This window comes from Osmerus mordax, chromosome 14, assembly GCF_038355195.1.
Source record: "Osmerus mordax isolate fOsmMor3 chromosome 14, fOsmMor3.pri, whole genome shotgun sequence".
In the NCBI taxonomy this organism is placed as follows: Eukaryota; Metazoa; Chordata; class Actinopteri; order Osmeriformes; family Osmeridae; genus Osmerus; species Osmerus mordax.
In genome coordinates, this window is record NC_090063.1 from 11,248,132 (window position 1) to 11,276,111 (window position 27,980).

Genomic DNA, 27,980 nt, shown 5'->3' on the forward strand with positions numbered 1-27,980 from the left:
CAATCACAGCTTTCATTAGTCTTGGCATGCTCTCCACTAGTTTTTCACATTTTCAAATCATCAGTTAGCCTTTTAAAATGGGAAGATTGGATTAGCAAAAACAACATGGAGGAACACAGGACGGATGTTTGCTCACAATGTGCCTCTGTACACGGATGGAGATATTCCATTAAAAACTGCATTCAAAAATATGGATATTTGATCCATTGAACTCTGAACAGTAGTAGGGGTCAGAATGTTGAGCGGTTAGGGAATTGGGCTATTAATCAGAAAGTTGCCGGTTTGATTCCCAGCTGTGCCAAATGACATTGTGTCCTTGGGCAAGGCACTTCACCCTACTTGCCTTGGGGAGAATGTCCCGGTACTTACTGTAAGTCGCTCTGGATAAGAGCGTCTGCTAAATGACTAAATGTAGTAGTGTCTATGTAGTAAAACAAAATGTGGAGCTGTGCGTGTTTGTATAAGAGAGACAACAGATATATTATTATTTCTGGTTAGTTTATTACTGTACATACACCTGCTTATACACTTCATACATTACACACTCCTACATACACACACGCACATACACTCGCTTCTGTTCAGAAATACTCAGTTATAAAAGGGCTCCCTCTCATTCACTAGGGAGGGTGCAGTATTGGTTCTAATGGGAACATCAACACCTGTGTACACACACGCACATATACATACTGCATATATGGCCTTCAACATGATGAGTGATCTACTAACTAAAAGGACCTATAAATCAATCACAATCCTATATGGGTGATGTGGAAAGCAAGGTTTTTAAGACATATATAGGTTGAAACAAAGGGATGTCTGTGATGCTAATAGAGCCACAAAGGTTCTCCTGAATACTCAACCAAGCCGTGGCCTCCACACTGCAGGTGTGGAGGACTCAGGTCACACCTTCCTTTGTGACATGGGTGGATTGCGACCAGGATACATGCAACCCTCAGATGAGTTTCACAGAGTTGGCAAAGTGGATACACGTTTTTTTTTTTTGCATCGCAAAAGACAGACCTAAGGCGTGTTAACTGCCCCTCACAGCTCTGGGTCTTTCCTGTGGCGTACAACCTTAAAAACACCAACAGAAAAAGAACAATGTGCATAGATCATGTTTTTATGAATGATGAAAGCCGTTCTTTGATCTAGTATGTCACATTTCTATCTGAACATTCTTATGGATGATTCCTGGGTGAAAAGCTACATATATCTTGTTATGTATTGTTGGGAGGTTAGGGAAAGAGCTCATCTGAGATTACTTGGATTAAACCCCATCCTGTGCTTCAGTGCTCACATAGGACGCCATACTAGCCCAGAGCCTATGTATAAAAAATAAAAAACCTACTACTAACCAAACATGATGCAGATTGATTGAGTCTTATTTTTATGCCCATTCACTTACACACACACACTTAAAATCAAACAACAAAACAGGAGTAATTATGGCTGAGTGATTTAACAAAGACAACACTCAGCCATACAGGTTTCATTAACAAGAGGTTATGAGTGCGTGGATCTCAAGCAAGTATCTCTCACATACATTTGTGTTCTCACTTGATTTGTCTTTCAAGGCCAAACGCAAAATACTTTCAGAGACCCACCGAGCTGTAAAACAAACGCTCCACTGCCCATTTTCACTGAACAGCTAAACAAAGCGAACAACCGCCTGATAGGTAACGGTTTGTTGGGGTCTCCATACATAGATAAAGAATACAGTCAGACAGTAAGTGATTGTCTCTAGTCTGGGCATCGCACAGTCTAACATTCAAGGGGCTGGTAGATGACCAGTTGAGTCGTTTGGCTTTTTAGTCAGTGATGTTACTTGGCCTGGTCCAAGGTAGACCGCTACCATGGCCGTTTCATACAACGGTGAAAACCGGTGTTCCTCAACGGGCCTATAGCCATTCCCATTAAGATTTCAGGGTTGCTCAGAAGTTCCATAGAGATTCAGGGGGGGACGTTTCATTCTGAGAGTCCAGACAATGATAACAGAGGTGGGGAACAAGGGTGACACATAAGGTGGGAGTATTATCACATAAGGTTTGATTAGGGTGAGATTGTGCCTTAAGGTAACGATGGGGCGGTGGATTTTCAGAATTCCAGTTAAGAGAACGTGGAACCCGTTCAGGAGTCGTTCAGGATCTCCAGTTACAGGGTTCTGTTCTGTCTCTCATGGCTTGGGTCTCCCATGACGACCCACAAGCTGCTGCCAGTCAACATGACTCGGTGGGTTCAAAGGCTGCGGCTCCTCCAAAAGGTCGAAGGTCAAAGGGGGGGTGGGGGTGGTATTGGGTTTGTAAACAAGTGTAACCTGGACAGGGTTGATGGTCTGAAGAGGGTGAACTACCCGGTAAACATAAAAGGTGTGGTGTATTTCAGGGAGGGAGATGGTTGAGGATGCCTTTTGGCCATGTTGGAACCGTATTTGTGCCGCAGAGGCACCATGGGAGGGCGGAGACGCTCAGGAAGCGCTAGTCTGGTCTGAAGATGGGAATCTTGGGTAGGAACTCTATTAGGATAACCTGGGGGCACGGAGAGAGAGATAGTTATTAGATAGAGCCTATTATGTGTGAGGGTTTGTCTGTGTAAGAGACTTATGGCCTTCTAGGTATGTGGTTGAGACTTACGTATTCCATCATGTTGTTGGTTTCACACTTCCTCTTGCTAAGTCTCCAGTGCAAACACAACTGAAAACAGTGAGAGACAGCAGTTGAATCTCGTGAAAACACACCCACCCACACACAGAAGCTCTTTGGGACCATTGCAGAAAGGGCTTTACCTTGTGGTACAATCTGCTGTTCTCCCATTCCAGCAGCTTCTCTATGGATCTCCGTGTCTGTTGGGTAAGAAGGAAGGATCATTTATGTGTGCATTTGTATGTGTAGTGGGGGTGGTGTGTGTGTGTGTTTATGGGGGGGGGGGGGGTCGTATCCTACCCTCTTGCTGAGACAGATGACAGGCCACAGACTGAAGCCCAGCGTGCAACAGCAGCAGAGGCAGCCACAAAGCAGCCAGCGCACGTTCACTGGCAGAGTCTTCTTCAGGCAGCCATTCACACGGTTGATGCTGGCCTTGAACTCCTCTGGTGCCAGCTACACACACATGCACACCATAGTCAAAATAAGCAATAATGGTGTGTAGAGATATTTGTTTCAACTTTACGCTCACATAAACTCAACGACTCGACTAAAACGTCTGATGTAGCAAATTAAGACATTCATAGACAGCTGTACTTTGTTGTTAGACTGGGGTATGGAGCTGGGTGGGCATACTACTACATATAGTTTCATGCATGTGGCACTTTCCTCGTCTAAATTAGCAGGGGGTGAATTTCGTTTTCTTGTCTTGTCAAAGAGGTAAAGATACTAAACTCACCTTCCCTGTAAGTGCCGAAGGGAACTCTGACTCAAATTTGTTGCTGAGCCCGAACCTGAAAAGAGACGGTGTGTAAAAGTTACCCTCACAGATTGAGCTTGGACAGTTAGGTAGCTAGCACTAGAGGTACTAGTTAAAATGCAATGTATTTAACATGCCTATGGCAAACCCTCTATACATTTTAGTTTATATGGGACCTTAAAACTCATGGACTCCTTTCACTGTGAACACAGCTCTACTCTGTTCTAGGCTTGTAAGTAAGTGAGCTAGCTTGTATGCAGTCTAGCAACCTAACCATTCCATTCCCACAGCCAGGTCATGTCTCACCGGACGTAAGTCTAGCTACCAGACAGTCAGTACCAGATAGGTTTGTGAGTCTAGCTACAGTAACTGAACATGTAATATTGAGATTTTGGCACCCGGTTCCAAGGTGTGTTTTCCATTTTCCGATTGCCCAAAGCGATAGCCTAGCTTAACTACACGCTAATGCGCTAACTGGCAGATATGTTGGCAGCGTACAAGTAACGAAAATTATCAACTTTGTACAGGCTAGTACAGTAGCTAACTAACTAATAAAATACAGATGTACTAATGCGTTGGCTTTTGGTTCAATTCAAACGTTACCAAAACCACTGTGTCAATCCTTTAGCCTCCCTTGCTATAGGCAAGTCACTAGTAGTTGAGGCACCAATGATGAAGTTAGTTTCGAAATGTAGGCTATAGCTTTAAATAAATAGCTATACAGTAGCAAGCTAGCTCACGTTTTAACTTTGTGTACATTTTGTTAGATGACCACTGGTATCGCTCAACGTACCGTTGGTAGCTAGCCTACGTTAGCTAGCTTGCAAACCCCTTAGGTTACGCTGCTGTTGTTGGTGCTGCGTTAGCTCGGGGGTTTCAGGACAATAACCTGGAAGACAGCTAGTGGTACTAGCTAACTTTTAATTGTTGTTTCACAGTCAAATTAAAGTTCACAATCCCAGTTAGCCCTGCAGGTTGCTTACACAGTGACGTGGCCGGATCCCCGCACCACCACAGGGTCCGGGGCATACTTTAGTAGCTGTTCCTCCGCGGCCCTGTCCTCGTCCTCTTCTTCCTCCTCCTCCTCTTCGTATATCTCATCAAAGTCCTCCATCATCGCTCGACTCGGTCTCGCGCTTCCCGGGTGAGGCGCCGGGAGAGACACGATGCCGCCGTAAACAATATCCTTCCCGTTAACAGAGCAATGCTGCAACGTAAGACGACGCTCATAAAATCCCACCGTCCGACAACAGTTCACATCAGTAGGCTTCAGTCCAAAACAAAACATCAACATCCGCCGCAGTACCTATTCGAAACCGGAAGGGGGACGGACGTGTTTACGTCATAGACTCAGGAATGTCACTGAAGCCTATGTCGTGTTCTGCCAGTAAAAACGTATGAATATATTGGGTAGGATTGCATTTATCACACAGCCGTCTTTTCTGGAGTATTTTCTTTGCGAAAGAAATCCATAATGGGCCGTATGTATTAAATACACATGGCCCTGATACATGTTATTTCTAGATGACTAGATCTAGAAAGATCCACTGACTACCATTAATTTGCTGTCAAGAGTACTGTTTTATATTAAGAGTAGGCACAGCTGTGTAGAAAATATACTTTTATTGTTGGAATCATGTAACATGTCTTGGGTCAGGATTGCATTCTGTCCCATAATTCATGTCCTATCTTTTCTCAGATTTACAAGACATTTAGATCCAGTTTCTTTCATACATTGAAATCTTTTGCTTCTACTGAACTGTACTGTTGTCTGTCCAAACTAGATTTTATTATTCTCATCCTCAAGCAGTTTTAGAGAAACAAAGAAAGAGTACCAGAGTCTGCTATGAATTTGGTTTTTCCACACATTTCTAGTTACATTCAGACATACACAGACAACCTCAAATCCAGCCTACACACAACTCGAGCAGAAGGGAACTGTCGTAACATAAGCAGCCGTAACAGGAAATCTTCATTCGTCCCAAGCATCACCATAGATATTCTTCTGCACTGCTGACAAACGGGGAAAGAGAAAAAGATCATGATCCAACGGAAATTACAGAAGTACATATTACCCTGTGCACACACACACACACACACAATGTCACACTAGGATTATGTAGTTTTCTGACTACTTTAGGACTAATATAACTATCTAAACTAATCAGGTAATCTCAGAACACAAAACATGGTGTAGATGCCATAAGCACTGCCACACCTCAATTGACCCCCTGGGAAAGCTGTCTTGACCTTCCCCACCTACTCCACACGTTCCTTAATGAACTACCGCAGAAGTAATTTACCTTCCCTCTGGGGGGAGGGTCTGTCAGGGGCAGGCCTGGACGGGGTCTCAGTCTTCTGGGTGAGGGTGACCTCGTAGTTTTCCCTGTTCTTGTTCCTCAGGTCCTCGTAGAGCACCGACTTCCTCCTAGGCTCCTCCTCCCCCAGGTATGACTGGGCTGTAGGCAGGGGGGGGGGGGGGTGGAGAGGTTAGAGTGCAGCCATGAATGGGCTCATGGTGAAGAGAGATATAGTATATGGGTGTGTGTGTTCAAATGAGGCAAGCTTTATGTATCTGGGTTATGGAGATATTGAGTGGTTAGACAGACTTTGGTAAAGGCGGAACGGGAGTTTACCCGGAGCCCTAGGGTCTTCCCTCTGGTCCATGAAATCAGGAGACTGGGCGCTGTAGCCATAATCTTTGTCTTGGGGAGGGGTCTGACTCTGTGGATCCGAGGGCTGGAACATGGACTCAAAAGACTGGGCATCTGGGTCGCTCATCTCTGACCTGGGCCCTTGGGGAGAGCTGGGGCAGAAAAAGAGAGTGTATGAGGATGTGATAGACAGGGTTCCATTTATGCACCTGAGACAACAGAGTGAGTGATGACGTCTGGGTAAATGGAACCTGGGCGCTGTTCCATACAGTGAGTTTACCAAATAAGCGTGGTGTGTGTGTTTGGTTAGTGCTGGTGGTGGGTAGGTGGTTGATGGTAGTGGGTAGGTGGTGGGTACTCACAGTGGAGGCAGCTGTGTCTTCTTTCTCAGGGCCTCTCCAAGTGGGGAGCTCTCCAGCCTCTGGAACTTCTCCTGACACGTCTTCATGTAGGACATCTTCCCTGCCAGATAGCCACACAGGCCCGCGACTGGACACACACATTTTGATCACTTCTGCTACATATAAATACTGGTAAATACACAAATACAAAAATATCCTGTCAGAGTAGCTCAAAACATCCACGCACGGAACACACTTTAACATTTACGTATTCAAGTGAACTCACAGGCCACTTTAGGGAGAGAACCAAATCTGGGTGACGATGACAGGGTTCCTGCCAAAGAGTGGAAACAGAACCGTTGGAGGTTACAAAAACATGTTACTGACTAGCATAATACCAACACAGACTTAAGCTAGTGATAGAAAGATTATACAGCAAGGACATAAATGTCAGCTAGCTACCTCGGACGACTAGTGCTTGAGTGATGGCCATACTAACTGCGGAGAAGGGTAAAGCTGTAGGGAAACAAAAATTAAGGGTTAGGGTTAGCATTTCTTCAAAAAACTTGATTATAAAACTGTGTGTTTTGAACTAAAGCTATGTTAAAAGGGTACAAATTGGTAACCAGGAAATGACTTACATCTGTACCAGAAGCTCTCCTGGTTGCACTCCCTGAAGACCCTCCTCTCTTCATCTGTGGGAATGTAGTTGACCCCTGCAGGACCCTACACACACACACACCCACACACACACACACACACACACAGACGTGCACGCAAAATAATTAAGAATAATACATGCAGCCATTGTACGCTTAGGGAACCACGTACTAGCTAGTCGACTACCTACAGTGTCTTACACATGATGGAAGCTAGCGGTTTAGCTAACAACAAACTAGCTTAGCTTAAAACAAAGTTTACCTGTGAGTCCCCTTGCCGTTCCTCCGTGAAACCGGTATATATTTGTGACATGTTAAAAACAATGTCAGTATATTTAACTTTCAGAGCATGTAAAAAAACAAAGTTCCCACTCTCTGTCCTGATCTCCTAAAATCGTGGTACAATGTCATTGCACTGTGTAATTGACATAACCCCGGAAACACAACTTGTTCATGGGGACTTTTATCTTTCAAGATGTTATGAAAACATATGTTTCCTAACGTTTTTAGAGTACTTTTTACTCTAATATTTATGTTCAATATGTGATTATGGAGTGGAGGGAAAAAAAACTGGGAAAGTTGGCCTGGGAAATCTAATGACTTTTATTTTGATAGTTTGACGTTTTTGACTAAATAATAGAATCGTTTTATTTCCGGTATTGTGTTTTAGAAATATATTAGGCCTAAACAGGTGATGGTCTGTTCAGTGATGTATAGTATTAATATAATTATAAAATGTATATATTTTTTTAACTCGTTCAAACATTGTAGTGTTCCATAAGCCTATTATTATCAAACATTCTCTCCAGTTTCTCAAAATACCCAGTGCCAAAAATCTTTGTTGAACAATCTCGTTCGCACAAAGAGGACAGGTAGAATCATACTTGAAGACGTGAAGTTTGCCTTTACCATTGTTTTCTTTTGCTGTTTGAATGGTCTTATTTTTTACTATTTTAGTTTTGTGAAGCACTTTGTGAGCTGGTTTTGTGAAATATGATATTAAATTAAATTAACTTTATTTTACTTACTTACTATTTGTCCTTACACCAGTTAGTTCTTATTTGGCTTCCAAATTGTTATTTAAACATACACACTTGAAAAAATAAATTGTTTGCCTTACAGTTTTCATGGAATTGTCTTCATAGAGTATGATACAGGGGTTTCGAAGACAACGTCTTCACATTACCAATGAACCTCAAGGTTGGGATGCTGTTATGACTTACTCCTGATTGGTTTTACTGGTCGTTTGGCAATGATCAAAGCCAAGTCCACACATTCCAGACAGGGTTTACTTGTCACGTGAAGGTTGGACCTCCCCATCGTCTCCCTCTCACTATCTGTCTTTTCCAGAAGATCTTGAAATAGTACTCTCTGACATGATAATCTTTATCTTCCTTTTATCTTTTGGGCAGTAGAGCAAACACAACACGATCTGTAGATTAATACCAATCTTTCGAACACATCTAGTGTTCACATAACATTTAAATTCATTCATGGCTATGTTTAAGAAGCTTTCAATTCCAGCTCTGTAAAACAAACTCCCTCATAATCAGACAGTAACACACACACAAAGCAAGCAGGGCTAAGACAAGATGGAGTCATCCATGTTTTTTCAGCCCATTAGACCGCAGGCTAAAATAACAATGCTGTAAGGGACAAGGGTCAGTCCTATAGTGGAAACAGTGTCCATGTCAGGCCGTTTTTGGATTCTCTTTATGACAGCTTATTTGGCAGCCATGAGACTGCAAGACATAGCACCAGCGACTTCAGCACCACACTACTACTACAACAACATTACTTCCATAAACAAATTTTTTAGTACATTGTTGACGTTTGAACAACAAAGTTAAAAGAGGTAAAAACAACAGGTCGGGGGGGGGGTCGATACACGACCTGGAGAAGAAGTTGACCCCCCCGATTGTCATTGTATAATTCGCACTCTGGTTCTAAGTGCTTATAAAGGCTCAAGCCAGAGGCATTAGTTTAATACAGGGAGGGGCTTATTGTCCAGTTTATTTGAGGACGCTGTGTTGCCACCAGACGCAATGACACCAGACGCCCTGTAAGTGATGCTAGTGTGTTTCCACAGTAGGCCATGCAAATCTGAACTTCCTCTGGAAAAGCCTGCCTGTCTGTCCTGACAGGTCATCTATGAACTTGTAAAACACTGGGGAAATTCCATGACAATACATGGAAAATTGTGTGTGCGCGTGTTTGTGTATTTCCAATCAATCTGCCTTTATTGACAGGCTTAAAATAGCCCAATGTGTATCATATCCTCTCCCACTCTGGTGATCAATTCACACTCAGGAGGCACATGACAAGGGACACACAGGCAAAGCACATCATTCATGTGTGGTATATAGTTACAATTTAACCTCCATTTGTTTCATGGATATAGAATATACAGTATGTTATAATAAAAATAAATGGTAGGGGATCTCCAGAAAGATCAAGGGTCTGATGTATGCATAATGTTGGAGTAGCAAGGCGATGTAGACAATTGTACAATTGTTGTACAATTACACAATTGTGTTGGAATTGTAATAAACGAGTAGAGAGAGCAAAATCCATTCTTGTCTGCTGTCTGCCGTATGTTTGGTTGTCAGGGAATGCATTCAAACACACACACACAAACACACACACACATACTCACACATAAAGTTCATTCAGGGGCAGTCGGAAAGAAGCCTTTTTCGAACTCTAGTAAAGTAGACCCTCTCTCTCACACACGAAAAACACAGTCCCTCCCCCTTTTTGTCTATCAGTGTGTATGACGGGGGAATCTAGAAATGTGTGTTTTCCAACCCCGCCACTTCTCTCTTAGCTGCTATAAAACGACAGGGGCTCAACCATGACAGCCAAGGTTACGCTGGAGATAGAGCAGATAGGTGGTGTACATTAAAGGTGCACTAGGTCTGCCTGGGTAACCTCACGCGCAGTAAGCCTGCACATGACCTGCACGGGAAGGCCTGGAGCCCTGGTTGGACCAACAGTGGGCTGCAAAGACTGGTGCATCAGGTCACAACGACCAGATTCACATCTCTCATCCCCAGCCCACTCAGGAGAGCAGTTCCCCAGCATCTCGCTACGAAGGAGGAGACATCAACACGTCACACCAGATCGCTGCGTGGCCAGATAACACGGAGAGGGAAGTCTGGAAACCCGGGGGAGGATCGGAAGATCCGAGGAAGGCTGCGATGGTCAAACTCGTGATAAACTCCCCCCACCCCCTTCCATCTGTCCCTCCTCTGCTCTACAACCCATGACTACCTCTGCACCTCCACCCCCACCCAACCCGTGGAGGGTGGGATATTAACCTGAAGGACAGGTGGGCTCCAAGGAGTTGACTGTTTGGAGTTGGGTTTCTGTTCTTGACACAAACACACTACGCCTGCCACAGGTAAGCTCAAACACTGCACTTTTATTGACATTCTTACAGTATAATGCAGCGACGGTTATCCACAAACGGTGATTGATGGAATAAACATAAGATTTGAATTTTAACATTAAACATTTTTTAATAGTTTCCTAAATTTAACAATTTGCTTGAAAACAGGATTTATGTAATTAATTAGAAACAAAATTTCTGGAGTGTGAAACGAACCTTCCGTGGTGCAGAAAAATCTGTATTCACATTTATTACATTTACAGTTAAATGAACGATTATCTAACACCTGACATGCTTAATAATCTGTTAACAAAAGTTTGTGTTGAATATAAATTTCCGCTACTGTAGAGCATAGTTGCGCTAGCGGAAAATAGGACACTACCAGGAGGCCAGAAATAGGTCAATACTCTAGCATGTGTGTCCGTGTGTCAGACCCTGTCCTATCTCTGGTGTTGCCACGTGCATGCGGGGCCTTGGCGGCATTACTGAACAACAAAAGCAACATACTATAAACATATTAATGGGCTGCTTAACCAGTTAGTGACTAAGCAACATTTGTTTCACATTAAGTTACTTACTTTGCACTTTGCTCTGATTTGACCAATTTCATAACAGCAATATTGATGGCTTTGGCCTCAATGATGATTTTGCTAACTTGAAAACCATTAGTACTCATCTCTTTCTTTGATAGATAAGATATTCTCTTCCCTGATATCCAGTTTACATTTAATAGATAAACCTTTTATCAGTACTCCACTGTGCCAAGTACAAAACTAATGATTACTTGACCTGTCTTTAAAAGAAATATCAAAACTCTCATAAAATAATAAACATGAATGACTGATAAAATGTATTATTGTCTGTCCTTTGTGTCCCGGTTCTGTTTATTAGTTGGTAGTTAAAGAGATATTGATTGATTTATGGTTTTGAGGATAGAAAGGAAACTGTCGGCTCTCTTTATTTCAGTCAAAGTCAATTAACTTTGGTCAATGTGAATACTGTCTTACTGTACAAAAGACCTCCCTCCCCAGATCATGGTTCCTGTTTCAGAACAAGCTGATGACACAGAGAAACACATGAAACAACTCAATGGTACTTTTGCAGTTCACTTGTGTTTGTGTTTTTTTAATATGCTTGTTTAGTGAATGCACATACATAATGTTTAGTTTATGAAGTATCTGAATAGTGGTCTCCGATTTTTGGACCCTACTATGTATATTTATATGTATATATTTATATACATATATATATATATGTATATAAACACACACCCATATATGTATAGATAGATAGATATATAAACACATTTAGAAAATAAACTTGGACCAGACTGTCTTTGCTCACTGAGTCTGTACCGTATATAGTTAATGTCTGTCTTGGTTTTTAAAGATAAAACTGCCTCTATGGCTCCCGCTCACTCCACTGTGACCCTGATCGAGGGGGGGTCTGATGGAGAGGAGAACCCATGGGATCTTCCAGAGCTCCAGGACATGGGTGTGCCCTGGTCAGGTAAGACTGTTATAGGTATAATCTGTTTTCTTTCTTGTCTGGTCTGGACTGTCTCTGAGATCTCACAGCTTTCAGGAGTCTGGTCTACAGACCGGGCTAGCTTAACTTGGAACGTTTTTATTTTATTTTGTCATCCATTGTTTATCTTTCCCTTAAGGTTTATGATGCGTTGTATCAGACAAGATAGGTCAGAGTGTTAATGGCCATGTCATTCAGTTTGGACACCACAATAACTGTCTCTCTCTCTCTCTCTCTCTCTCTCTCTCTCTCTCTCTCTCTCTCTCTCTCTCTCTCTCTCTCTCTCTCTCTCTCTCTCTCTCTCTCTCTCTCTCTCTCTCTCTCTCTCTCCACACACACACACTCCCCTTAACTCTTTTTCTTTCTTTCTTTCTTTCTTTCTGTTCTTTCTTTCTTTCTGTCACTTCCTCTGGCTCCCCTCCCCATTCACCCCTTTTCCTTCTTAACCCCCTCTGGTCCTCTCAGAGCTGGACACCAAGGGGAAGGTGCAGAGGGTGGTGTTCTCTGTGGGAAAACTGGTCCTCCTGGTGGGCCTGCTGTACATGTTCATCTGCTCCCTGGATGTCCTCAGCTCCGCCTTCCAGCTGGTTGGAGGTAGGTGAGGCACACACACACAATACAGTATGTAACCCTCATCCACTTACCTGTGAGTGTATTGAGCCTATGAGTGTGTGTGTGTGTGTGAGTATGAGGCAACTCATGTGAGCTCATGTGTCTAGTCTGTGTGTGTCTAATCTATGTGTGTGCTTTAACCTGTGTGTTCCCATCTCCAGGTAAGGTTGCAGGGGACATTTTCCAGGACAACGCGGTGCTGTCCAACCCCCTGGCAGGCCTGGTGATTGGGGTGCTAGTCACTTTGCTTGTCCAGAGCTCCTCCACCTCTTCCTCCATTGTGGTCAGCATGGTCTCCTCCGGACGTGAGTGGACATACAGCCTGGTTACACATTCACACACCCAAACACACACACACACATATACATACACACATACAAAGACGTACATACAAACACACATGCACACACATACACACACGGATACTACAGATTTAGTTATAAATGATAATAAAAAGAATGATAATATTGTGTGTGTATGTGTATGTATGAGCTCATGAATACTATGACAGTATTAAAGGTCCAGTCTGCTGTTCCTGTGATCATGGGCACCAACATCGGAACCTCTGTTACCAACACACTGGTTGCCATGACACAAGCCGGAGATCGCGACAAATTCCGCAGGTTAGCAAAAACATCTAGTTAAAGAGCCGCCCTAAGCAGTGCAGTGCACCTCTTATCCCATCTCCCTCCCTTTCTTCCCCCTTTTCTACTCCTTTTCCTCCTTCTCCCTCTCCGACTCCTCCGCCCGCTCATCCTCCCTCCCTTTCTCCCTTTCTCCCTCCCTCTGTCCCTCCTCTCCTCTCCTCCCTCTCCTTCACCTCATCCTCCCCTTCCTTTCCTCTCCAGGGCATTTGCCGGGGCCACTGTTCATGACTTCTTCAACTGGCTGTCAGTGCTGGTGCTGCTGCCCCTGGAGCTGGTGTCAGGCTACCTGTACTTAGTCTCCAAGATCATTATTGAGTCCTTCAACATCCAGAGTGGAGCGAATGCTCCCCAGCTTCTCAACGTCATCACCGACCCCCTCACCCTTTCCATCATAGAGGTATTGGGGCCCGCCTAGCTTGTTATCGTGACTACAGCACTCTTTACTGCCCCCCCCCCTCATCCCACCTGCCACCAACAGGTACTTTGATTTTTAAATGAAGTGAATGATCTCTCTCTCTCTCTTTCGCTGTCTGTGTCTTTCTCTCTCCCTCTTTCCCTCCACGTCAGTTGGATGAAACTGTCATAAGTGGTATTGCCACAGGAGACCCTGAAGCCAGGAATAAGAGTCTCATCAAGACTTGGTGCGAAACCTTTACCAACATGGTAAGAACATGCTAACTACACATTGGTAGTAGTGAGCACTTTTTAGCTACATGCTTAGCTATATGTTAGCTACATATCACACTATGGAACGAAAACCGGTCCAATTAAACACAATTTAGTAGACGGGAATGGAATGATGAAAATGTGTGTGTGTGTGTTCCAGACCCAAATGAATGTGACAGTTCCTGGCCCAGAAAACTGCACCTCACCAACCCTGTGTTGGTTTGAGGGGAACATCACCACCACCCTCAAGAACGATTCAGACACCTTCAACGTTGCAAAATGTATTCCGACACCAATGCATGCATGCACACAGACACCTACTCTGATTCTAAAACCAGAGACATGATCTTCAGCTGATGTATGTTCCGCCCTTACCAAATGTATTCAGTCATTTTAAAGTAACACATCATGGCAAATCTCTGACAATGTCTCCCCCAACTCCACCCCCACCTCAGGCAAGCACCTCTTTGTGGACGTGCCACTGACGGACATGGCGGTGGGCCTCATCTTGCTGGCCTGCTCCTTGCTAGTGCTCTGCAGCTGCCTGGTCTTCATTGTCAAGCTGCTCAATTCCATGCTCAAAGGACAGGTGGCCTTGGTCCTCAAGAAGATCCTCAACACTGGTTGGTTCCTCTCACGCTCACATACACACACACACCTACACACGCCCTCTGTGTCGTTCTCTCATTCTCTCTCTCTCTCTCTCTCTCTCTCTCTCTCTCTCTCTCTCTCTCTCTCTCTCTCTCTCTCTCTCTCATTCTCTTTTTCTATCTCTCTCTCTCCAGACTTCCCTTTCCCGTTCGGCTGGGTAACGGGCTACATAGCCATCTTGGTCGGAGCAGGGATGACTTTCATCGTCCAAAGCAGCTCAGTCTTCACCTCTGCCATCACTCCACTTGTGGGTGAGTCAAACCTTCCAATGCACCTCATCCATTCATTCATCCAACCATCCATCCATCTCTCCTTCCAGCTATCCATCCATCCTCCTGTGCTGTCCATGTTGTGTCCCCAGTAGCAGAGCTCTCTCTTTCCCTCTCTCTTACCCCCCCCCCCCCTCCTCGCCCTCTCCTCCACTTCTGAAGTTGTAAAGTTATGCAATGCGGTGAATGGGGGGGGTTACCTAAAGAGAGTAGTTATCTACCATTTACTGTGTAATTGCCAGCCTCTCCTCCCCTGCTACTTATCACCGTTAATAATAACTAACCAGTACAATGACCCTGGTACCAGGGGACGTTCCTCCTATAGCTTCTCAATCCAGGAAATTAGTTGAAATGAGTGTGTGCACTAATCATAATTCCAATAATCCAGTTTTCCCATTGTAAATATTTTTTCCTATCTTGATTTATGGAGTTGATTGCAAAAAAAGCCTGCAGCACTGTTCGATGTTTGTAAAGCAACCATTGATGCAAACATGCACGCACACCCCTACCTACTCTGTATAATCATCCCCAAGGCTCAGTGCTATTTGAAGCTCAGTTCTATCTCCGATGTGGTCACATGTATTGTTGTGATTGTGTATTAGAAGTGCATGTCATGTGAGCTTTATGTCTGTGTGTTCAGGTATTGGGGTGATCAGCATTGAGAGGGCGTACCCTCTGTCTCTGGGGTCCAATATTGGAACAACAACCACAGCTATACTGGCAGCATTGGCCAGTCCTGGAGAAACACTGGAGAACTCTTTACAGGTCAGTACACAGATATACACGCACATGCACACATACATTTGTACAGCCTCTACCATCACCAACACTTGGTCCTATGTCTTCTTCTGTTAGATTGCGCTGGTCCACTTCCTGTTCAACATTTCAGGCATCCTGTTGTGGTACCCAATCCCCTTTACCCGTGTGCCGATCCGATTGGCCAAGGCGCTGGGCAACATAACGGCGGGGTATCGCTGGTTTGCTATTGTCTACATCCTGTCCTGCTTCTTTGTCCTGCCCCTTTTCGTATTCGGTCTGTCATTGGCTGGCTGGCAGGTCCTGGTGGGGGTAGGGGTGCCCCTGGTGGCCATGATCATCGTGATCATCGTGATCAATGTTCTGCAGAGCAAGTGCCCCCGCTGTTTGCCGACAGTACTGCACTCCTGGGACTTCCTGCCTCTTTGGGCGCACTCCCTAGCACCCTGGGACCGGGTTGTCAAGGTGATGGCCGCCAAGTGTTGCTGCTGCTGCAAATGCTGCCAGCCTGCTAGCGAGGCGGAGGGGGAAGAGAAGAAACTGCCCAAGTTGGAGATGTACGATAATCCAGTGATTCCCTCGGAAGTGAAACCAACGAAAAAGGAGAAAGAGACGCACTTCAGTGTTCTTCAAGCCACACAGCTTTGACCTCAAACTGATCTTTCTCATACTATTTTTCTTTGAGGTACCTCTAAGTAACCAAGATAATGTAATAAAGTGGTTTTACCCCTCTGTGCGATGCTTAGAAAGCGTTAGCAGCATGTATGAGGCCTTTTCTACCTACCTGCCTTTAAAACTGGTAAAAACGTATATTTCATCTCCTACTCAAAGCTTTCTGTCAATTTGGTCACTTCATGTTGCAAGTTTTAAAACCTCTATTTGGCTAATATTATTACTGTGTATTTAGTATTTACACTGTATACACAACACATAGTTTTAATGTGTTATTTTGTGAGTGAAAATACCTTAATTGTATTCAAGGAATATATATCCCAAGAAATTGAGGAATCTTATGCTATTTTATTATATTTCAAGGTTTCTATTTTCTGTATTTATGAAAGAAAAAAATATATATATAAACTAAGGTCGGTAGGAGGTTGTAAATAAGCAATACATTCATCAAACTTTAAGATATGTTATTGTGTATTCTTAACTCACAATATGCAACTGATACATTTCATTATTTGTCTTTCATAGATTCTCTCTCTCTCTTTCTCTCTCATTAACTTCAATTAGAGAAGTATTAGTAATAGCAATCCACACACACACAGGTTAATGATCGCTCTCGCTTTCATTCCTTATCAGTGTTATAGGTGCAGTCCATCCTATCAGAGGACAAGGTTTATGGCTGGTCACAGAGTTTTGTAGAAACACTACTACTTTGTCAGTACGGACCCCATTATCAGTGTATTTATGACATCCCTCTGTTCTTGGAGTTAGAAGGAGAGAGGGAGGGAGAGTTATCATTCCTCTCTAGCATATAATTCCCTCATAGCAACATACAGTAGTAGTAGAGTAGTTTTATTTATTTTTATTTGTTTCTCATCTTTTAAGGGACTTTCATCACTTTTCTTATCCTAAGAAAAAACATACTGAACATCATATGTGAAACAGGCCACATGTATGAACTGCTTTGTCATTCTATTTATTTTTCCCTGTCCTTTTCTTTCTATTTTTTGCCAACAACTTACCCACACAAACTCATGCACAGTATTTCATATCCTTGGGTCTTGAGTAAGACACCTGCAGACTTCAAACAGCTACCAGTTCTATAGGCAATCCACACACACACGCACAGACACACATACAGACAGACAGAGATTCCTGGAATTATAGCTTGATGAGATAGCTAGACAAGGAGCAACAAAGTCTCACTCTCTCTCCATTGTTCTGTCTCTCTTTCACACACACACACACACACACACACACACACACACACACACACACACACACACACACACACACACACACAAACACAGTCACAATTAAAGATATGGTCCGAAGTAGGTCCGCTTTCAAACGAAGTCTGGTGCGTTTCGATTGACATGTGAACTAAACACGGACCAAATACGTCTGACGTCACAAGATGCAACCCATTAGAGATGTAAAAAAAAATTGCTGAGGGAAAACGTGGAGCCACGAGGATGTAAAACTCCTTTTTCACATCTGGTGAAACCATACTCGAAAAAACGAAATAAAACTAGGGATGGGCGGATCGATCCTAAAGTATCGATATTTTCGATACTGGCATTGTATCAAAAGGATCGATTCTCAATCTGAAATATCGATCCTTCTTTTAAACAAGTGATTTTAGAATATTTTTTATAATAGTTGTAGGCCGTATAGTATAGAAATTTACTTAAATAAGAAAGTCAATGGGAACTATTTTTTCTTCCGCTGTGTCTCGCACTCTCACTCAGTGAAAGCACACTCAGCGCAGATTTGAGTGCATTGCTGCGGTCATGACGGACAGAAAACGAAGCTCTGGAGTTATTTCACTCCAGTTAACAACGATTAAGCTTTATGTGACATTTGTCAAACAACAATACGCCATTGTGGCAATACCACAAACACGACAAGCATCTAAAAGTTAAACACCCTAAAGAGCACAACGAAGTAAGTACAGCTGACGCGAGCAGAGGCAACACAGACACATAATGCCTATTGCGGTTTATTTAATATTAATAACGATGGCTTTCAGAATGCATTATAAAATTAATCAAATAAAAATATTTCATAGAAGTATCGGTATTGATATCGACGATACTGGTCTTGAAAGTAGTATACTTGGTATTGGATCGAAAAGAAAATGATTGGTATCGCCAATCCCTAATTAAAACCCTAAAGTGTTCAACATTTTCAGTGATAGGTTTAAAAGCTGTCCAATCAGGCTGGGACATTATCCATATGCCTTTTGTTTAGGTTCGATGGTAAAAATGCATAGTTCATAGTTTAGAAAGGTTGAAAAAGCACTTTTTTTTACATAAAAAAAACTTTTTACACGTTTCTACAATATATATATATATATATATATATTAAAAAAAAAAACTTATACAAATATTTTGGAAAAACAATCCTAAAAAGGTTTGCTTCATTCTCTTCTCTGTTCTGTCCTCTCTTTTCCTCCGTTTTTTTAATCGTTTCGAAAGGTTAAAAAAAAGGAGAAGGAGAAAGGAGAAAAAAACCTGCACTTAACGTGAGTGTGAGTGAGTGCTAAGCGAACCATGACTGAATGTATCATTTTATTTTTTGGTCTGGACTAGAAGAACCAAGAGAACCTAACTACAAATGTGAACACGACCAGAAACTCAAATTCATAATAGCTGAAAATGTATTATCGCAAGATAAGATGAGAGATCAAAAACTGACCCTCAAGACAGAGGATACGCGCCATTACCTAGAAGCAAAGCCAGAACTCTCAGAACGTGATTTACTGTAAGAAGCATCGAGAAAGGACTTTGTAATTGTGTCAACATGTAACTCTTTATCTAACTATACTTCTAGGAATCTCTGTCTGTTGGTCTGTGTGCGTGTTTCTGTTTTTGAGATTATTTTGTCGTTATGCAGTTTATGAAGTAAAACATGGGTCGGTAATTGCTCAGGACCCAATGATGTCCAGTGACATCTGTGACGTTGTTTTGATGAGCAATAAAATGGCCCAAGCAACAGACAAATACTAAGTTTAATCACACATCCAATACAATCCCCCACATTATCTATACTTCTGTATCTATTATGTACAAACCAAGATCAATGCAAAGTAAAATTGGAAAAACACAACAAAAAACTGCATTATGCAATCTAATAAGTTGAATGGCCAATGAGCAGCATGTTAACACAGCTGAATTACTGAGGGTTGGTTTCCTCCTGTACTTAATTTTACCACTAAGGAGAGAAGCTCAGATACGAGATACAATATTACCACCTATTGGTGCCAATTGGCCATCTCCAAAATAATTTGCAGATGTCCTCTGTAGTACCTCACTACAGACGCTAAATGACAGCATTGCACTTATGAGTCACATGTGACCGAAGGTCCCTATTAGGTTAATGTTCTTCCCTGAGCTGGGGAAAAGAGGGGGGAAAAAATTCTCAAGCGACAAACTATTTATGTGAGGAAGGACGTTGTACAACAACATCCCCATCAACTCTTAGGTAAACATATTCCACACTATACATACAGTATGTAGGCTACAGTGTCATTTTTTGCTTTCTTGTACAAGATCGTTTGACACAACAATATTCAGACATCCTGTGGTACCAACAGGGAGAAATACGTACTCATTATTGATAGAAATATAAGGTGTTGATCCTTAGAAGGCCTACTTTTGTATGATGGTAATCTTGTTGTTCACAGTAATATGAAACAACTTACGAAGGCTTTCTAGTGACAAACGTTCATGATCTAATGGGGGACTGGAACTACATACCTCCACCACGCACACTCCTCCTAGCTCTGTCTCAACAAACACCTATTCTCTGTCTGTCCTAAGATGTCTGTCTCAAACACATTATTCACGTGAGCCAATGAGAACATGTGGTCTCTCTCTGAGGGCTATCCCCAACCCTAGGCTAAGCCATGTGTCCTTTCAGCCTGGGGACCAGAGGGTCACAGTATAGGAACACAATTGACAAAGAGGTCATGCTGTGGGGAATCCGACTTTGGTTGGCTTGCCAGACATTTTCAGTCATGTAACAGGGAGGTCACATATTCAAAACCTCTTGTGCTCCGGTATCAAAATATGTGACCTCTTGTTCCCAGGTCCAGCAAGGACAGATTAGTCACCTGAGATGGTTTGGTTGGTTTGTCAGACATTTTCAGCCAGGGAGGTCACATATTCTGAAGACAGCTATCAAAATGTGACAGTGTAGATCGGTTAAAGCACACCCGTGCCAGTCACCACCTAGCTTTTAGTTGGTGTAAACGGTATTGTCGTGCTTTAGATGTCAGAGGTGATGAGGTTGATCTCTGATGTGGGCAAAAATCGCCCAATTTTTTAAAGCTATCAAAATATGTGACCTCTTGTGCCCAGATCCAGATGTTGATCAGATCGGCCTGGGTCGGGACGCAAATGTTCAGCCAGGCATTACGCCATAGTAATCAAGCCCAGATAGATTAGAGAAGTAGAGTCAGTGAATGCATCGGCTATCTGAGCTACTCCGAGCTATACTCCGACACTGTGTTTGATGTTCCGTATTGCCCGGCAGTGTCTTTTTGGAAGCAGAATTCCAATGCTCCACTCACATTGCTGTAGTAAAGGAGATGCAGAGGGCTAGGAGATGGTTGGGTTGGATGGTCCAAAGCGTTGTATTGGTTTAGAAGCAGAGAGTGAGGACATGTCCTTACCAATAGCAACATAGCATGAAATGTCGCAATTACCAATAATTAGCGGAGCAAGGGAGATACCTTGATACCTTTAGGTACGATTTGGAAAACAAGATCTGGATAAGTGCTTTATTGCCTACATATCCATAGAACTGTAGAATGCTATAGTCTCTAGTGAAATGATAACGTGGTATTGTGCACGTCAGCCTGATACAGGACAGATACAGTTAGACAAACAGGCCAAGAGGGAGAGAGGCAACAGAACTCTCTCCTGAACACACACACACTTGCTCTCTCACTTTCTGTCTTGCCATGCTCTGTCTCTTCTCTCTGCACACCTTGAGCATGTATTTAAAAGCAACATTTGTTTTGAATAGTAAAAGGTTTTTTGTCTGTGCACAAGGCCTTGTAGGTACTAGCAGTATGTGTGTGTGTGTGTGTGTTCGTGCGCGCGTGTGTACTGTAAAGGTTGCACTGTGGTTGTAAGTTGATCCCTCCTACTCTTGCTCCCGTTGTGCGAGCGAGGAGGGAGTGTGCGAAGCGAAGCAGGAAGGAAGGCAAGGGAAGGACTGAATGTTAAGGCGAGTTAACGTCGTTGCTTAGCTTAAAGGTGGGGTTTTTTAAACATCAAGCGATGGAGAACTATCACTATTAACCTAGTATGCGCCAGTGCAGAATTCGCGCTGATCGGAACCATCGTCATCGTCAGCAGACTATCTTCATCTTTTCCGCTAAGTGAAATGTATCGCGACTGCACGGGATCCGGATTTTGACAATGGAGATAGAAAATATCGTGGCCAACACGGTTCTTCTCAAGGCAAGAGAAGGTAAGCTGTAAAGCGAGGGACGACAAGAAGGGAGCGATTGTATGGGGGAGGTAGAAGACTCGAACCACAACAAAGGCTTGGCATTTGCCATCCTTGGATTTGTGCGCTCACTTTCTCTCCTTCTCTCTTTCCCTACGCAGTGCTTTTCCCAGCACCCTTGCGAGCAAAAAACACATCGTTGTGTTAAAGCGCAGCCCATGGTGATGGTACACGACAGTAGGCTAACTAATCAAAGATCAATAGCACACGGCGATTGAGATGCGTTTGTGCAGCGTTAAACAGCGCATTGATGACACCATAGCCTATATGCATGACATATATCTTGTATTGCATGGAAGTCTGAACCAAGGGTTATATTTGTGACATAACAGCCCTATATCTCTCTATATAAGACATGGTACAGAATTTGCAAGGAGGTAGGCTATTCTAATGGGCCTTCATATATTTGCACAGTATGATCATAGATGTGAACCATATTAGCAATAAAGGAATTCTCTCGCCGACTGCAATGTGTGCGTGCTCAAAGTAATAATAGTCACCCCTTCAAAAAAACGAGTGCCATATTATTTGACGCAGAAATATTAATTCCACTGCATTGCTACCCGGTCATTGACCGGACCCGTACGCCACTGAAGGTGGAAATAAGAGGGTATCGTTAGGCCTGGGAAACACGGTACGTTGCGAATCGCACACCGTGTACCCCAACTCTGTGCTCTTTACCTGCGAATGGGGATTCGCTACAGCCCCAGGCCTAGAGACTAGATGCCAAAATATGAGTGTCAAATGTTGCACACAAGAGATTGTTAATATTGACGCCGCTGGTTTTTACTCTTGCGGATATACAGACGGAGTACTTAAAGATGGTGTATGCAATGTTGTTGAGAAGCTTTTTGTCATATTTGCCTAAATAAACTTCACATATTGACAGCAACCAATACATCTAAAGGTTTGACGATAATATGAAATCAATTCGTCATCTGTGGGCAGGACTGTAATAACATGACAGATCATTAAGACCATCCCGAGACTAATGATTGGACGGGCTACCTGTCTGTCTACCTACCTGCGCTCATTCTGCCCCTGTACTTGACTGATGACTTACTGTACCTAGCTAACGTTATCGCAGCCTGTTGATAACTCACCACTGCAATAGGTTGAAACTCTATTATAGAATTTCCCAATACTAACATGCTTGATTGAAAGTAGTGAGTACTAACGTTAGCCATGTTTATGTTCATTATGATAGTGTTGTGTGTGTTCTTACATGTGAATGCGACATGGGGTAATACGAAAAAAATTAGGCTGCTTTCTCAAAAGCTCTTTTTCTCCTGGACTAACTAGACTAGTCTCCCCGCAGATCTGAAGTCAGGCAGCGCGTTTGTGTTTTGTGTGAGTGGCTTTGAAAGGAGGGGGTTGGATATGGTTTGAATCGTTTGGAATAGAAGCTAAAATAGCTAGCTTCGCAAAACTTGCATACACCAGCTTTGTGTTTGTCTTTTGTTGGCAGACAAGGCGTAGCGGCTAACATGGCTAGTTTGTTGGCAGGCAAAGGGGCGGGGAGTGTTACAATGTATCATCGGGTAAAGAATAGTGTTAGAATCGACTGCACAGAATAGCGCAATTAGGCTCGCGGTTACTTACAGTTAAGGTTATTTTAATGGCCCATAACATTTTATCTTGTCTCCATCACCATATTGACTTAAAAATCGAAAGACTGAAAAATTATGCCAACGTCTACAATTAGCCCATGCCCGATATAGCATAGGCTATCTAATGTAAAATCTTTATTCTGTAATGTCGACTTGACATACAATTAGAATGCATTTAGTTTTTGTGTAGTTTATGATTCGTTTTCATAAACCGAAGACAGTGCTTCTGGTATAGAATGTAGACGTGATGGCCCAGTGTTTGTCTAGCAGCGTCATGATACCAGGGCAATACATCTGTCAGGTCTTACATTAGCCTTTCGCATCGAGTTCGTTTATGGCTGCGTAATTTCATTCATTTTGTGTTCATAAATTACCATAATAAAATTATATTATATTATCCATACCATGCAGGGCGTACAGCAAAGCTTCTGAGCTGTTTCTTTCTCTGTGTTCCAAAACCTTGAAAACAGAATAAGACTACTGACAAGTGTCAATAGTTATCTCTCTATTTAATGTTATGAAGAGTATTGAAACCCACCAAATATTAGGTATTGTTAACTTTTCGTCGTCGTGCTCATTGGCTTGTTTTGTCGATCGATTTAGGGGCTTGTTAGTAATACAGCTGGATGTGATGGCAATTTACATATTGTTGTTTCAAACCAGAAACCAAAAATGTGTCAAATTGTTGCATCCATCAACAAGGAGGCTTGCTTGACAGAATTTTTTATTGGAGGCATGTTAATTTTAAACTTAAGCAAAACTAAAGCGCTGAAGACTTCCCATTGGACGTTATAAGTTGGTGTTTCAAGATGACAGTATAAGTTTACAGAGTTAAGTAGTTGCTGACTTCACCTCCTTTCATCTGTCGAGGATTTGCATGACTTCACTGCATCATGCATTGGGTTCACATAGATAAACAGTTCACTCAGTGTCTTTGCATATGTTCTAACATTCAAAGCCAGCGACTTCTCTTCTCTCTTCATCTTCATCTTCCCAGCACACACTGTCACACTTTACTTGAATAGTGTGAATGCCAGCTCATAACAACCTGTTATTCTTCTCTTAGTGAGAAACCAGGAGAGGTGTTTATCAATCTCCAGGCCAGACCAGAGACCATGTGGGTATTTTCTGAAGTGATAGGGTGTGCCTGGCCATCAGAGGGGTCAAAGCAGGGTGTCGACACGAAAGGAAGTGGTTTCTCCCTGGCCTTGTTGGATTCCTCCAAAAGGCTTCCTTCCTGCCTTCCTTCTGTCCCTCAGGTAATCTCAGGTTAGGTGACCCCCGGTGATGTAACATAACAGGACAGGTGAAAGCCTGTCTTCCTCTACACCAATCCTGTCATGCCAGTTCAAGGATTCGTTTTTTGGGTGGGAAGAAAGAAAAGAAGATGGCATTTGAGAGAATTCAGAAGGGCATGTGCTGTGTCAGTAAGATGGCAGGTTTACACAAGATACTCATTAGTGTTCAGAACAGAACTGTTATATTGTTATAGGGATGTATGCCACACCAGAAACACAGCAGGAATTGCATTGCCCATCCATCAAAATCAAGTCATCTCAGAGACTAAAAGACACTTGTGGTCATGACATATTCATAGTGGTCATCAGCTCAGCTCTCTGGTTCATGTATGGAGCTTGTCAGCAATTTACAATACCTACAATTTGTAGATTAAATTATGTTGTTGGTAATTTATAGTTTCTCCAGATTCTTAGGAGAACTCCTGGAATTCAAATGCACTGTAAAATTACTACTTGACATGCAATGAACTGATATCCTAAACTTCCCATTTTGCATCGCAATTACTAGAATGTAGGAATTGTTTGGCAGTGTTTTCTTGTTCTCATTAAAACATACCTTTAGTTCTACCCTGGAACGAGGGGCAACAACCGTATAGTGAAATTGAAATAGGGATTTCCAGTTGTGTGTGTAGCTTAAGTGTTTAAATGCACCTGCTATCATAACTGAGCTAGACATCATTGGTAAGCTTAACATCAACCGCAGTGAACAATGGTTCAAGGTGAATTCAATGTGCTGAACATTGCTGACACTATGTACTGATGGTGGACAACAGTGGCAACACCCTCAATTCAATCCATTGACCCCCCAGATGCTTTTGACAACCGGCAGTTTGGTTTGTCAGGTCCTAAGTACCAACACAACAGCCGAAACTGACATTAGCAGCCGAAATGGATTGTTTCCTTTGTCACCTAGATAATTGAAGATTCTCAACATTTAAATGGTTCTTTAAAACTGATTCTAAAACTAGGATCTCGTTTGGTGTGAAGGGATGAACCCAGGTGAAGCTTTCCATGGAAAGGAATAGAAGACAGAATTGCTGAACCTGTGCCAAGCAGAAATGAAATAGATAGATTTTTTGTGTGTCCATTGCCTTTGAAAACAATTCTTCACACATTTACTTCCATTCCCTCTTCCAGCAGCCTCTTTCTCTCTCTTTCCCTCTCTCTAATTTCATTCCATAACACTGCCTTTGTGTGTGAATGTGTATGTGTGTGAGAGAAAAAGGAAGGAGAAAAAGGAAAAAAGAGGGAATGTGTGTCCCAGAGACAACGTGTGCGTTTGCCTTTGACGTAGCCAGAGTAGCTTTATTGGCTTTGCGGTTAAAGGCTGGCTAACTCTTGTTGTCATCGTGCACCAGGGTGTTTCCTGCAGCGGACAGCTGTGAAACACATTGCTTTGTGACAACGGCCTTGATGTGGCTCCTTTTTTAAAGTTATTATACCCACAAATGGGCTGTGACCGGGGGAACAAGACGCATGTGTTGCGTATGAAGCGTTAGCTTAGCGGCTACGCAAACCCTTGGCTGACTCAGCAATAAAGGGGCACTTTTTAACATTGTGTGAACATAATAGGGCTTACTGTTCCAGCTGGTTTATTACAATTTCTTAAAGCAATTTGTATGTCAATAGAGCTGCCATTTTATTAGAACAGCTCTGGCTGTAGTTATCGTTGGGTTTAAATAAATTGGAAAAAACATCAGAGATCAATTGATCGGAGATGGTGGTAACCATCACAAGTGGACATCTTCTGTCTACCTTTTTTACAACTGGAAAACATCAAAAGCGGGCTGTGTTCTTCAGTGGCCTTAATATACCATCTTGCAACCATTACAAATTAAGGGCATTTGGAGTGTCCTATTTCAGATATCATTTGAGAACGCAGGCTATATCAGATATCGCTCATGATTGTGTTTGTACTGTGTGTTCCGCATTCAAGGGCTTGGCAGCTGAATTAAGGGCCGGCTATCGCAAGACGTTTCTTCGTCCTTATAATATGGCCGTGAATCATTGGAGGCCCTTAGCCTAAAAGATGGTCTGGAGATAGCTTTACACATTACAGATATGATTGAGGGGATGCTGACTAGAAAGTGCTAGAAGGATTTAAGTGCCAGTGTCAATGTCTGGCTAATAGCTTTGTCATTACAGTCTTGACGTGGGTATGAGAACGATAGTCCTTAGATGCTGACCTGGCACCAAATCATCCTTACTTTCTGCAGCGTTTGAAGGTGTGATGGTACGGTCCGTCAGATCCTAGATCTGTTTGAGAGGAAACTTCAACATCCAAACATTGAGGTTAAACACTACTCAACATTTGACCAAACATCTGTTGCAGATTGATCCTTGTGGTGTTTGATAATGGCAAGGTAAAGTGATGTGACTAATTGTTGTTTTGGCAATTGATGTGGTTGGCATAGTCATCACTGTGGTAATCACCATGCTTTTTGCCTGGTTGAGGACCCCCCGAGCGTCAATTAATGAGGATCTGGGTGACGAGATGATGTAATCCAGGAAGTCATGTGTCCGAGCTCAATGGTGCCCCCTCAAATGTGCCCCTTAAACAAATGAGCTGAAGTCATCTTTAAATTAATGTGATCCATATTATAAACCTTCTAGATCAGTCATAACAATACTAATCATATTCAGCCCTGTCCTGTTTATGTTATCATCCGAAAGCACCGTCAATCGTCTTCTCATTCTTCTGTTTCTCTCTCTCTCTCACTCGTCATCTCGTTCTCGCTCTGTCTCAAACATTCATACCACCCACTGTCTATGTGTATTTTCCTTTGCCTCTCCTACCCTCTCTTTCCTCCCTCTCCCTCTGTGCCCCCCCCGACCCCTGCTCCCTGAAGACCAAGTGAAAACAAGGGTCAGTTTTCAAACTTCAGTCTGTGTTAGATTTAATGGAATCAAGGGGAATACAATTACAGATACGGAGAGAGGGAAGCTTTTGCAAAATTCCACAGCAGAATGCTTTCGTAGGTGTACCCGTGTGTGTGTGTGTGTGTGCGCGCTTGTCTGTACAACTCTCGACTTGTTATGTCGTAAGGGTCACATTTGTTCTTGATGCATGTTCCCACTAAGGGGCCTGTTGAGAAAGAAGGTCTTGCAATAAAGTATTCATGGAGGAGAGAGGGGAGGAAGAAAAGGGTCTGTAAAAGAGGTGAGAGTAAAGTTTAAATGGAGAGGGGAGAAGGGAGAGAGAAACAACAGAACAGCAAGGATGAGGAAATGGAGGAGGTGAGGACGGTAAAAGAAGGGATGATGCCTTTTCATCTTGGCAGGGTCGTTCTGAGTGTAGGTTGCAG

At 42.9% G+C, this 27,980-nt stretch overlaps 4 protein-coding genes across 6 annotated transcripts in view; 2 read left to right on the top strand and 2 right to left on the bottom strand.

The window, feature by feature from the left end:
- Positions 1–495: 495 nt before the first annotated feature.
- chic2 (cysteine-rich hydrophobic domain 2) lies at positions 496–4,669 on the bottom strand. The gene is made up of 6 exons (XM_067250214.1): positions 4,386–4,669; positions 3,382–3,436; positions 2,943–3,098; positions 2,786–2,842; positions 2,634–2,693; positions 496–2,528 (listed from the first exon to the last, which is right to left on the bottom strand). Exons 1-6 carry the CDS (start codon positions 4,517–4,519, stop codon positions 2,478–2,480), a joined length of 513 nt encoding a protein of 170 aa, XP_067106315.1. The 5' UTR covers positions 4,520–4,669; the 3' UTR covers positions 496–2,477.
- Positions 4,670–5,007: 338 nt separating this feature from the next.
- On the bottom strand, positions 5,008–7,500 carry LOC136956760 (OCIA domain-containing protein 1). Of its 2 annotated transcripts, none has more exons than XM_067250734.1 (8): positions 7,319–7,500; positions 7,039–7,123; positions 6,860–6,913; positions 6,684–6,731; positions 6,419–6,545; positions 6,039–6,208; positions 5,706–5,861; positions 5,008–5,415 (listed from the first exon to the last, which is right to left on the bottom strand). In XM_067250734.1, the coding sequence occupies exons 1-8, from the start codon at positions 7,367–7,369 to the stop codon at positions 5,375–5,377; spliced, it is 732 nt and encodes a 243-aa protein (XP_067106835.1). In that variant the 5' UTR covers positions 7,370–7,500; the 3' UTR covers positions 5,008–5,374. The 2 variants fall into 2 exon arrangements, with proteins under 2 accessions (XP_067106835.1, XP_067106836.1); XM_067250735.1 differs by having other exon boundaries at positions 5,016–5,412.
- Positions 7,501–11,496: 3,996 nt separating this feature from the next.
- Positions 11,497–16,583, top strand: slc34a2a (solute carrier family 34 member 2a). Its single transcript, XM_067251115.1, has 12 exons — positions 11,497–11,539; positions 11,837–11,956; positions 12,440–12,568; positions 12,748–12,891; positions 13,098–13,209; positions 13,435–13,630; positions 13,801–13,896; positions 14,060–14,180; positions 14,355–14,522; positions 14,685–14,801; positions 15,460–15,584; positions 15,675–16,583. The coding sequence occupies exons 1-12, from the start codon at positions 11,524–11,526 to the stop codon at positions 16,221–16,223; spliced, it is 1,893 nt and encodes a 630-aa protein (XP_067107216.1). The 5' UTR covers positions 11,497–11,523; the 3' UTR covers positions 16,224–16,583.
- Positions 16,584–21,438: 4,855 nt separating this feature from the next.
- The window catches only part of grk4 (G protein-coupled receptor kinase 4), a 29,810-nt gene continuing 23,268 nt past the window's right edge, over positions 21,439–27,980 (top strand). For both annotated transcript variants that reach the window (XM_067251117.1, XM_067251116.1), the window contains exon 1: positions 21,439–21,728. In XM_067251117.1, the coding sequence (XP_067107218.1) occupies positions 21,677–21,728 (52 nt within the window). In that variant the 5' untranslated portion in view covers positions 21,439–21,676. The remainder of the gene's footprint in view (positions 21,729–27,980) is intronic.

What these genes read in the sequence shown, in the direction of transcription:
- LOC136956760 (XM_067250734.1), bottom strand. Translation starts at nt 7,369, where the DNA reads ATGTCACAAATATATACCGGTTTCACGGAGGAACGGCAAGGGGACTCA. An exon ending in TTCTCTCCCTAAAGTGGCCT is followed by an intron (nt 6,546 to 6,683) that starts GTGAGTTCACTT and finishes GTGTGTGTCCAG; the next exon opens with TCGCGGGCCTGTGTGGCTAT. An exon ending in AAGACACAGCTGCCTCCACT is followed by an intron (nt 6,209 to 6,418) that starts GTGAGTACCCAC and finishes TTTCTGCCCCAG; the next exon opens with CTCTCCCCAAGGGCCCAGGT.
- slc34a2a (XM_067251115.1), top strand. An exon ending in CATGGGTGTGCCCTGGTCAG is followed by an intron (nt 11,957 to 12,439) that starts GTAAGACTGTTA and finishes TGGTCCTCTCAG; the next exon opens with AGCTGGACACCAAGGGGAAG. An exon ending in CGCCTTCCAGCTGGTTGGAG is followed by an intron (nt 12,569 to 12,747) that starts GTAGGTGAGGCA and finishes TCCCATCTCCAG; the next exon opens with GTAAGGTTGCAGGGGACATT.
- chic2 (XM_067250214.1), bottom strand. Translation starts at nt 4,519, where the DNA reads ATGATGGAGGACTTTGATGAGATATACGAAGAGGAGGAGGAGGAAGAA. An exon ending in CTTCGGCACTTACAGGGAAG is followed by an intron (nt 3,099 to 3,381) that starts GTGAGTTTAGTA and finishes ATGTGTGTGTAG; the next exon opens with CTGGCACCAGAGGAGTTCAA. An exon ending in TCATCTGTCTCAGCAAGAGG is followed by an intron (nt 2,843 to 2,942) that starts GTAGGATACGAC and finishes CTTACCCAACAG; the next exon opens with ACACGGAGATCCATAGAGAA.